Consider the following 12,293-nt stretch of genomic DNA (forward strand, 5'->3'; position numbering starts at 1 on the left):
GAGACGTTTTAAGAACCTACATCAAAGGAAAACTAAGCTATATTGATTTTTTTAATTTACTTTGCTAGAAGAAAGAAAATATTTTAAATAAATGTATAAGCTATTTTGGGTCTCAGAACTTTTGCTTGTTTCTCACGGGTTGTGTTTCTGCAGAAGGTGGCACTGATTCTTACAGTGAAGAGTCTGATTCGGATTTATCTGATGTGCCAGAGTTGGACTCTGATATTGAGCAAGAAACTCAAATCAATTATGATCGCCAGGTCAGTAAGCAGAGGGCCTCCTAACAAATGCCTTACAGCCCAGAATGTTGATCTCACTGGATTTGGATGTTGCACTAAAAATGGCTGGTACTTGAGCAGAAGAGAATCCAGACAAGAATAAGGAAAATTACCTACTTCTTGTCTTTAAGCACAGATTGAAAATAAGGCATTTACCCATTCACATTATTAAAAAAAATTTTTTTAGTGGAAAGTAGTACCAAATTTTTAAATTGAACCCATGACAGAGTTTTCTGCCTTTCGAGCGCCTAAAACTTAAAATATTTTTTTGCAGAAAAATGTGCAAGTAAGCTAAAGGATTCTTAATTTTCTTAGCAGATCTGAAAGCATATGTTTTCTGGGGTGCCTGGGTGGCTCAGTTGGTTAGGCATCCAACTCTTGGTTTTGGCCCAGGTCATAATCACATGGTTCATGAGTTCGAGCCCTATGTAGGGCTCCGTGCACTGACAGTGTGGAGCCTGCTTGGGATTCTCTCGCTCTCTCTCTTACTCTGCCCCTCCCTCATTCATGCACACACTCTCTAAATATAAATAAATAAATAAATAGAGAGATAGATAATAAAATTTTAAAGCATGTTTTCTTTACAGAATTGGTAGCTTTAAAGCCATGGTGGTTTTCAAAATAACTAGCGTCCTGGTTTCTCTCTCAACTTCCATATACCGTTATCCATTTAATTGAAGTTAAAACCCAAATACAATACGTATGATCTCTCCAGACTGAAATTATCGCTAGTAGAAAAGTTACACAATTTCAAAAAAATTGGGTCCTAGTTTTTTTAAAGTAGACATTTCATTTTAGTGCTGAACAGTGAGTGTTAAAGAGAACATTCCTTCATAGGAATCTGGAGACATCTCACCTTTTTTATGGTTGATAACTGAAGGTGTTCTATTTTCTTTCTTGTCATATCATGAAAGTATGTGAAGTAGACTCTGTCAGTGAACATGGAGTAAGATTTCCGGTTTCAGACATAGCAAATGTCACTGTTGCCCATGGAGACTTACCATATAGGCCTGTGGCAGCTGCTGTGTATTACCTGTCTCTACAGGGCCGGATCCTGCTCTGTATATACACCAAATCCAACCTCACAATAACCCTGAGATGTTAACTATTTTGCCCACGTCCACCTCACCCGTAGTATTGAGATAAGAATGAGGATCTGGGCTGCTCTCCAAAGCATACATTCTGCATATTGCTTGGCTTTGCCACTGCGTAAGCACTGAAACTTTCCAGATGATAATTATCACTCATTGATTTAGTGTTTGAAAAATGAGAGGCAGTCTGACTGATGGTTTGGGTCAACTTCGTGACTAAGTCAGCTTGACCATGTGTTGATACAATGAATTATGCAACAAAACTAAAGATGAGGATTGAAAAGAAATTATTAACGTAGAAATATATACACAGTGAATAATGTTATGTCCTCATATCCAGGGGACATGGAATTTAAGCAAAGTGAACATAAAATTTAGGAAAAAAAGAAAAGCAATATCTTAGTTGGGATTTTTTTATGTAATAAAAGGTGTTAGTCAAAGAATGAAAAGACTTGACTATACTGAAATCCATGCCTAGGATTTATATATTCTCCCTGGTATCTTAGTTTCTGAAGCTTTTGTCTATATTTCTTGATTTACATTATTTTTTTTGTTCTTGAATTACTCCTGAGAAGAAAGTTTTATTCTATTCTACAAATGAGAATCTTAGGTCCACAGAGTTTATGAGACTTGTTCCAATAACCTGTAGAAATGCCAAGACCAGAATTCAGTGCTCTTGAGGAGTTGATGAGCTGAAGAAAGCATCATGGACTCAGATGGATAATTAGCTTAAGATTTTACAAGCTTAATTCATTGTATCTGCAGTAGACAAAGCAATAATGAGGTATCTTCTGAATTCTTTTTTTTTTTTAATTTTTTTATTAAATCTAAAACAGACTTAATTATATCATCTTTCTTGTTACATAGCTTTATCAAATGAAAATTTTCCCTATGAAGATGAGCAATTACTAATAGATTGTACTTCATTTTGAATGTGTTAAATTGATATCTGTTGATAGTAGGGCATATATACATGGTAGCAAAACAGACTAATTTTTTAACTACATTTAAATTGTAGGAAATGTTCTCTGAATCAGCAGCACATTTTAGGTCCTAGGTTAGACCAAACTTTGCTCTAAATCTCAGAGTCTAATCTGTCAAGATGCATAAGATTATGACTGAAGATAATTCCAGAGAGTGATCACCATGATTCATGAGGTCTGTGTTTTGCAAATGAATCAAGAGATTTCTCACCTTAGAAAAAATTACAACAAAATATTTTATTGATTTTTATTGATGATTTTATCAAGTAATTTCCTTTCTTATTTACCAGAAAATTAATACCATATTTTCTGAATATGTATTATTTAAACTTAAAATCTTGAACCCCAGTGATTTAAAAGATATTTCAAGTTAGTTTTGTTCATTAGGAAGTAAAATGCAGTCTCATGTCTTAGGTATTCAGTTCGGTTTATCTTTTCAAAGAAGCCACTCTTGTTTGTCTTTTCTATTGTCTGTTTTCTATTGTCTATTTCATTTATTTCTAATGGTTTAAAAAAATTTTTTTGATGTTTATTTATTTTTTGAGAGATAGGACAGAATGCAAGTTGGGGAGGGCCAGAGAGAGAGGGAGACACAGAATCTGAAGAGGCTCCAGGATCTGAGCTGTCAGCACAGAGCCCAATGCTGGGCTCAAACCCACAAGCCATGAATGAGATCATGACCTCAGCCGCAGTCGTCACTAAACTGAGCCACCCAGGCACCCCTCTACTCTAATGTTTATTATTTCCTTCCTTCTGGTAACTTTGGGTTTAATGTATTCTTTTTCTTGTTCCTTGAGGTACATTGTTCCGTTGTTTATCAGAGAGGTTTTTTTTCCTTAATGTATGTTTATATAGCTACACACTTTGCTCTTGGAACTGCTTTTGCTGTAGCGCATAAGTTTTGTTACATTGTTTCCATTTTCTTTTGTTTCAAGATATTTTCTATGTTTCTATGTTCTTCTTTGATCCACTGGTTGTTCAAAAGTGTGTGGTTTAATTTCCACATACTTAAGAATTTTCCAGCTTTCTTCCTGTTACTGATTTTACTTTCATACCACAGTGTCCAGAAAATATACTTGATATGATTTCTATATTTTTCAATTTATTGAGACATGTTTTGTGGCCTGACATATGAGGCATCCTGAGAAGAATGTGTGTGTTGCTACTGAGACATGGAATGTTCTGGTTATGTCTGCTAGGTTACTTGGTCTGCAGTGTTCTTCATCTGCTATTTCCTTATTGATTCTTAGTCTGGATCACCTATCCATTATTCAGAGCGACTCTTCCCGACTATTACACATTGATGTTTATTTCTCCTTTTAGTTCTGTTAGTATGTGCTTTATGTATTTAGGTGCTCTGATGTTGGGTACATATTTGAAACTCTTATTGTGACCATTTTTAGCTTCTCATGTTCTCAAAAACTTGATTTCCTACAGTTAAAGATCTCCTGAGAATGCCAAGATATTAATAATTTTGAAACCTGAAGAGTCTCAACTAAATGTTTCTGCTATGCTTTAAGGTTTACAAAGAAGATCTACCTCAGCTAAAGCAACAAAGTAAAGAGAAAAACCATGCAGTGCCCTTCCTCAAAAGAGAAAAGGCTCCTGAGGACAGCTTGAAACTCCAGTTCATACACGGGTGGGTGCCTGTCACCAGCCTTATCAGCAGAGCAGTGGGGTCCTCTCTTCTTGGTGCTGACCCACTTCAGGCTGGCTCTTCTCTCCAGTGTGTACTTACCTGAACTTGATATTTTAACCATGATTATCTGTCCAGTATTCTTAGTTGATGTTCTCTGGCCATAACAGTGTGTGTATCTAGATGTTTCCTGCTTCAGTGACTTCCATGATGGGTATGTTTCTGTGGCCATTGTTATCATGCTCCATTGTCTCTGCCATTGCTGCTCCCATTATCCCCATATCTCCTGTTCTATTTAGTTGGCTCCACTCTGACAGCATTTCCTTTAAACAATTTTGCTCACATATGGCCAAAATAATTTTGAATTTTGAAAATCATATCATACACAACCTATCACCCTTGAGGTTGACATCTAAAATTTTTTGGGGTGCCTGTGTGGCTCAGTTGGTTGACTGTCCCAACTCCAGCCCAGGTCATGATCTCACAGTTCATAAGTTTGAGCCCCACATTGGGTTCAGTGCTGACAGCTCAGAGCTTGCTTTGGATTCTGTGTCTCCCTCTTTGCCCCTTCCTGGCTCATGCTCTCTCTCTCTGTCTCTCTCCCCTTCAAAAATAAATAAACATTAAAAAAATAAAAAAAAATTTTTTTCAACGTAAGGTTAAATGATTGTGAAGAATATAACATCTAGTGTTTTATTAATACATCATTCATTTACGTGGATCAGTTGGAACCTAAATGTCATTGATATTTGTTTCTCACCATCATCAATTTTAAAAATACGTGAGCTCATATTTCTGTTCCACTTCTCCCATAGAATACTACATGAATATTACACTAATGTAATATTTTTATGCTTGAAAGCCTTTTGTTGATCACCCTATCATACCTTCTGCGAGGGAAGAAATGTATATAAGTGCAGTTTAAATTTAATTCCCTGCAATCCTAAGTCTCTAACTCGTGTTATCTAGTATGGTACCCACTAGCCACTGAAAGCCACTGTGCTTGAAATGTGGCTAGTCTCAATGCACACGTGTTGTACGTGTAAAATGCACACTGGATTTCGAAGACTTAGCATGAAAAAAGAGAGATTTCATTAAATGTTTTCTATTGATTGCATGATAATATTTTAGACATAATGGGTTAAAAGTTCTTAACATTTTTCATCTGTTTGTCTTTATCTTTTTTTAATATGACGATAGAAAGTTTTCACTTACCCACATGGTTTGCATAATATTTCTATTGAACATTGCTGCTATGAGTGTTAATTTTTTTCTGGATTGAATTCTTGTTACAACTATTAGTATTACAAAGTTTATCAGACCAACATAAATATAGTACAGATTCTAATAAGTAGTTACTAAATGTAAAAAATTTTATTGGAAAAAAATTAAGATTTTTTTCACTGAGTTCAGATATGCATGTGTGTGTGTGTGTGTGTGTGTGTGTATTATTGCTAGATTGTGACAGTTTAGCATTGGTTCTATTCCCATTTTTCATTTTTTAATAGTTACAAGCACAGAGAGAGTTTATTTACATGAATAAGTAAAAGAGAATGGAAGCAACTTTATCATAGCAATGTTACTCAATTCTTTAATTTTTCTTGCAATACAGATGATCTATTTCATGATTTTGATACATCACACAATAATATAGTTTAATCTGCCACCTGTCAATTCAGTCAAATCACTCTTCAATTTTGTTAAAAGCAAAGAATTGGAAATGACTTGACTTACAGAAGAATTTCATACCTAGTTGTTGGAATTATTCACTTTCAACATCCACACTTGAGTTTGTTTTGGTGTCCCTGGATGCTTCGATGCCCCAGGGTAATACACCACAGTGAAAGTCCAGGTGGACAAGAGGAATGACTTTCTAACATGAGAGGAAGGTGATTGAGAAAGGGGAGGTGAGAAGGGAAACCTCCCCATCGTAGATGTGTTCTCAGACTGGTCAGTTTTAAGAAAGAGCACATACATACAGGGGCACCTGGGTGGCTCAGTCGGTTGAGCGTCCGACTTGGACTCAGGTCATGATCGCACGGTCTGTGAGTTTGAGCCCCGCGTGGGGCTATGTGCTGACAGCTCAGAGCCTGGAGCCTGCTTCAGATTCTGCGTTTCCCTCTCTCTCTGCCCCTCCCCAATATGCTCTGTCTCTCTCTTGCGCTCTGTCAAAAATAAATAAACATTAAAAAAAAAAAAGAAAGAGCACATACAGTAGTTGAGGATCTAGAAACAAGTTCTGTTAAAATTATCAGCACACATTAGCCCTGTTAGAGAGTTGCCACATGTCCTCAGACGCCCTCACACCCGTGTTGAAGACGACTGTCCTAGGCAGCTGTGGAGATCCCTGGGATTCTCCTTGTGCATGTCCATATCAACATGTTAGCTTTACCTCCTGACCTCTCCTGCTCTGTTCGTTCACTGTTCATTCAACTACCATGCATGTCTTGGACCTGTGCTTCAGTTACAGGGGCTACGACTGTAGAAACAATCTGTTCTACACGCAGACCGGAGAAGTGGTCTATCACATTGCTGCAGTTGCTGTTGTGTACAACAGGCAGCAACACTCCCAGAGGCTGTACCTGGGGCACGATGATGACATTCTCAGCCTGACCATCCATCCAGTGAAAGACTACGTGGCCACCGGGCAGGTGTGTAGTTCTCCTCTAGGATGGTGGTCTAGCCCAAGAGGATTTCATTTTGAGTCCACTTTACATACTAGTTCAAGAAATACTTGGTAGAAACAAACAAGAGGCAATAAGGTGAGGATTCAGTAAATGCTGCGTCATTTCATGATAGTAGAAGAATTAACCAGTACATTACACAGCACTGTTGGGAAGCCTCTGAGAGATTTCCTTCTGACATGAGATCCATAAATAGGATTAGCTAAAACTAAAGTAAGTTCCATGGATGCAGTCTTAATATATTTTCCTCATCACTGTATACCCAGTACTTCGTATATCCTAGGTAACCAGTGAGTGTTTATTGAATGAACCATCTTTTAGTGCTAGTATAACATCTAGTGAATAGTTATTTTTATAAAACTTAAAGTCATGCATTTTGCCTAAATCATTATTTTATATTTTAACCGATATATTGGCTAACTTTGCTAGCCAGTGCATGTGTGTATACTTAATACACCACATTCTATACTGTATTGGTGTGAGGCAGACCATTGACAAACCAGTGCACCAGTAGCCATTCCAGGGGTAACCGGGGCTCCAGACACCAGTGAGGCAGTTGGCTGGATTCTGCCCAGTTATGTGCATTGTTTTATGTCCCATTTTCCCTTTTATAGTCACTACACCCAACAAGGTTCTTCTTTCCCTTACAATTAAGTGAGGAAAACCACTTTATTAAAATTTTGTTGTTGGGGATTAGTGTCAGAGAAGCTTGTATTCCCTCAAGGAGAATCCATCTTACCAACAGGTAGGCCATGAAACTGTCATTTCCTGGGAGGAAAAGCAGAGCCAGGCCTTCTTGGGATGAGTAAAATATTTGAGATGGTGAAAGAACTCTGAAGATATTGCTGTAACAACACACAGGTGACTTGCTTGACCAGGAAGTGGAATCTTATGCGGAGTTGGAAAGGCAGGAGAGAAAAATCTAGAACTCATACAAAAAGCACAGTGGACGTTTGACTTGCAGTTTTAAAGTACCTTGCCTGGGAGCCATGTACCAGGTTAGGCTGGGCTGGCCCCCAATTTGATGCCCAGAACAAGCCTCTTAGACTCTTTGTACCTCAGTTTTATCATCCTGAAAACAATGATTTCCAAGTGTCTTCCTGCTCCCCAAATGTGTGGATGTCTGGGCAGCACTTGACTCTAAGGAACTCTGAAAGTGATTCTAAGGCATCATTCTTGTTATGATTTATAAGTGGTTAATTACACTCATCCTATTATTTAAGGTTGGAAGAGATGCTGCTATTCATGTGTGGGACACACAAACTCTAAAATGTTTGTCACTATTGAAAGGACAACACCAGAGAGGAGTGTGTGCACTTGATTTTTCAGGTAAGCACCAGTTTTCTGCTGAGGTCACTGATGGTTCTGCTTTACTTAGGGCTGGGTTTGGTTTGGTTTGGTTTGGTTTGGTTTGGTTTGGTTTGGTTTGGTTTGGTTTTACAACCTCCTATTCAGTTGAGTTCTGTTTGTAATAAGGTAAGTAAGCCCTTTGTATGTTAGCTACCCATTCTTAGACTGGAAATTAGATATGTGAATACCTCACAAAAAAAATATGTGGCCTTTGTATTATACGAAAGGCCTTTCCCAGTCTTGTTCATTTCCTCTCTCCCAAGTCATTACCCAGAGCTCACACTGTGTTCTGCATTTGCTTGAGCAATTTGAAATCCAGAGCAGCTGTTGCTGTAGATAGTTTTAGTTGTAAACGTCTGGCAGTGACTCAGAACATCAATTTCATCTCTCCAAAGAGGTGGGAGCACAGCACTTGCAATTTAAAATACAAAGAACTAGAGGGAGGGCTGCAAATTCTCTGCAAAAGGCCACTTGACAACACTTGTGTTTTGAAAATAAATTTCATATTTGAAAAATAGAACTGGATTTTCCATCTCTTTAATTTAGAATTTGAACGCAGTGCTAGTAGAATACTAACTGATGAATGTAATTTTCTTTAGGGTGAGGCCGTTTCTTTAAGCTAGAAAGGAGAATAAGGGCCTATTACAGAAGGTGTTTTTACCTAGAATTTTTAATCCCAATAGTAAAAGTTAGATCGGTAGAAAAAAAGTATAAACTTTTTACTGAAAACTGATACTGTAATTTCTTTATTTCTAAATCCCATTCAAATGTTTAATATGTGCAGTGTGTGTAATGGTAGTCATTAAATTCCATGACTCCACAACCGCATTCTCTTTCCTACATCCCTCACTCTCTACTCTCCTTGCTCAAGCCCAGACTCCCTCTCATCTCTGCCATATTGGTCTTTGATTCCATTCCCATGTTCTCTGGTCCATCCTACCCAGTTCTGGAATCTTCTGGAAGCACAGTTACATTGCCCCCCTGTAGACTCATGTCAGTTGACTGACTCAGGGCCGAGCCCTTGGTTGGACATTCATGACCTTCCATGATCTGGCTTCAACCTTCCTTAGCGGTGTTTCTACCCACTTACCCATTCGTGTTCCTTTACATCTCCCTAAATGCAGGACTGTCCTTCTTTTTGCCCGTGTCCCTTTGTTCATGCTGCTGCCATGTGTCTGTTCAAGTTCTACCATCCTTTAAGACCAAGCTGAAAGTTTCTCCTACAGCCTTCCAGGGAGAAATAACCTTGTCGCTTCTTCTACATCTCTTAGCCCATTGTTGTCATTGCTCTCATGCTACCTGTTGGTGTCCATGTGGTACAGTAGCTGTCTGGGTCAATGTTTCTCATTCAATAAGCTACTTGGGCAGTAGAGCCCATGTCTCTCTTCCCCACTGCACATATTGTAGTGCTCTGGACACAGAAGCTCTTCGAAAAATGTGAAGGCATGAATGGAGCTTTGCCTAATATACTTTGTCTTGCCTTTCACTATTACTACTGGTACTTCACATTGTAAACTGTGTTGGGGTAAAAATTAACTTTATTTTTTCACCTATAGCAACATGGAACAGTTTGGGGCAATATTTTTGTGACATGCACATCCTCACATACTGTAAACTGCTGTAGAAATCTGAATTGTTACATCATATTAGAAGTTGCTCAATACTCTCTGTGGTTATTGAACCAGTAAAACTTAAGGCTAAAGAGTTCCTACTCCACACTGGCAGGCCTGTGAGGTCGAGAAAGCATGTGAATACCGAGGAAACGAGAATAGTGGGAAGCCCAGATAACACACCAAGTCACAGCAAATACAAAGTCCTAAACTTCCAGAAGTTTGATGGACATACAGTTTTAAACTGGAAGTGTCATACATCCTTGATAAAGCAGTAAAATCTAAAAGGAAATCATAATTTGAGTTCAAACATGGTTCTCTTCTAAGGATGTGAGTGAATTTCTTCTGCTTTTTTCCCTCAATAGCCAGACCTCCCTTTTCCTAAAATTAACTTTGCTAGCCAATACATATGTGTATACTTAATATAAAAATTGTATTAATAAATATACTCTGAAAAAGTAGTAAGACACCCATTAAAGTAGCAAAACTAAATAAAATAATAAAACCTAATTGTGCACTAAATTATGGAGAACCTAATATACAGTATTCATATTTTTGGCAACATTAAAAATTGACTCAGTAACTCCAGCAGACAATTTGACAGCATATAATAAAAGCTGTAATTCAAAATGACAAGTATGTTGACTGTGTGTATTTCATACATATTTCTATGTATCAAGTTAAGTGAAAGAGAAAAATAGAACTCGAAATAGCATCTATTCACTGATTTCCACTGAAAATGTGTGTATGTAAATTAACATATAAACAGAGGGGCAGGAAATTTAGAATAATATAAATAGAATTTAATAATCATTAGAATCTTTTCTCTGTAAAATTAATTTCTTGGTTTTTACATTTAGATACATCAAAAGGTTACTTACATACCTTTTAGGGATGGCATTAGAGGATCAAAGACATTGAATACAGATACACTGGTACCCAGTAACTTGACCTCTGTATTTCCAGGAAGTTCTCTCTCTTCCGGACCTAGTAGTTTGTAGAGGGAAAGATCAAGAGAGTTAAGTGAACTTTGAAATCTTTCCCTCATAAGGTAGCCCCTCATACCAGTTGCCTGGGGAGAGAAACCAGATGTTTTAGAAAGAGGTTGAGAAGCTGATTCTGTCATTGCTTCTAATTCCCATTTTGGGCAAATGAAGGAATATTGTGATACAAAATATTCTCTGCATAAAAAGGATATTTCAGTCTCAACAATATAGTCTCTGTTGCCCAGATAACAATGACTGGGGTGGTGGGGGGGAGGGGGAGCCATATTTCTTCAGCAACGATGTACTGAAAGCCCTATATCACCTTACCAACCAAGAATGGGAGATCCACAGAGTTTGGTGGTTTGGCTGTGCTAAAAGTCAAACCGTGGCAGATCCTGAGCTAGAACCCACATCTCCTGGCCTCAGTGCAGGGAAAAGGCCACTAAGCCTGGGGTTGTGAGCTGGCAGAAGCTGTGCCTAGAGCCCTCCCCGCTGAGTCCTCTTGTCTGCTGCTGCCTCTGCGCTCCACCAGGGCTAGTGCGAACTCTTAGCATGAGAGTCCTACCTGGAGCACTCAGTGTGACCGACTCAGCCCAAAGGCACGTGTCTCCACCTGCCCCACCCCCATTCGCCAGTGTAAAGGTGGAATGGACAGGTGGTACAGAGAGGCTTCCACATGAACATCCCCCAGTGAAAAGAGAGTCTTGTCCTAGAACAGCCTCAGATCACACATGTATGTGAATTGGAACAGGAGCAGCTCTACCTTTCTTTTGAAAAGTGATAGAAAAGTGAGTAGTCAAAACAGGAGATTATTAAGATTTCCCTACTTAACCATGTGAACAGGGCACCAACATTGGTCATTACCTAGCTGGTGGCACCATCTGTGTACTCTGGACCCCATATCCAGCCATCTCTTATAAGCCAGCTCGTTTGAGGAAGTTCTGTGGAGACCTGATAGTACATTTGCCCCTTATTAGAAAAAGAAATTATCATGGAAATACAAAACAGGCAAATGATGTGAAAAATAGACAACAAATAAGCAATTATACATTGGGGTTTAGATTAATCTATACTTGCCACTGTTCCACAGCAAATGGAAAGACATTTTTAATGAAAAGCATTTCTTACAATATAATCTGTAACTCTCTGTGAACAGGAATGAATGAATTTACATTATCTCACTAAATTGAGTGCCTCCTTAGCTTTGTGAACGTATTAGCATTGTCTAGGGAAAATGGGCCCATCTTTGTTTTTGTGCTTACAAGATAGAAGGTGCTTCCACATGAATAGAAAACCAGAGAAGAAACAGAAAGGTTCAGCCACATAAATCTTTTTTAGTTTAATATTATCCTCATATTTTTTACAATCTTCACTGAATAATACTGATTTCCCCAAGGACACCTCTAAGACTAACTGGATTTCACTGTGTTCAATTCTGAAAATCTATGCATTTTTTATGAGCCCTGAATGCAAGGACCAACTTGTAATTGGGTAGAAATTCTCTCTTTCTAATATGCCCTTTACTATTGACATTAAGTACCTTAGAATTATTTCTGGACTTTGTCACTATCCATAATTAATACATACTGTGACTGGAAAGATTTAAAAGGACATTACCTCGACTCTAAAAACATGGCAAAAAAACCCCCCAAAACCTCCAACTGGTCAAGGAACA

The 12,293-nt window shown here is 38.2% G+C and overlaps 1 protein-coding gene across 1 annotated transcript in view; it reads left to right on the top strand.

The window, feature by feature from the left end:
• Positions 1 to 12,293, top strand: part of EML6 (EMAP like 6) — a 162,291-nt gene that overhangs the window by 58,189 nt on the left and 91,809 nt on the right. Inside the window, exons 11-14 of the mRNA XM_043603391.1 lie at positions 154 to 260; positions 3,873 to 3,991; positions 6,453 to 6,639; positions 7,896 to 8,001. Coding sequence (XP_043459326.1) covers positions 154 to 260; positions 3,873 to 3,991; positions 6,453 to 6,639; positions 7,896 to 8,001 — 519 coding nt within the window. The remainder of the gene's footprint in view (positions 1 to 153; positions 261 to 3,872; positions 3,992 to 6,452; positions 6,640 to 7,895; positions 8,002 to 12,293) is intronic.

This window comes from Prionailurus bengalensis, chromosome A3 (genome assembly GCF_016509475.1).
Source record: "Prionailurus bengalensis isolate Pbe53 chromosome A3, Fcat_Pben_1.1_paternal_pri, whole genome shotgun sequence".
In the NCBI taxonomy this organism is placed as follows: domain Eukaryota; kingdom Metazoa; phylum Chordata; class Mammalia; order Carnivora; family Felidae; genus Prionailurus; species Prionailurus bengalensis.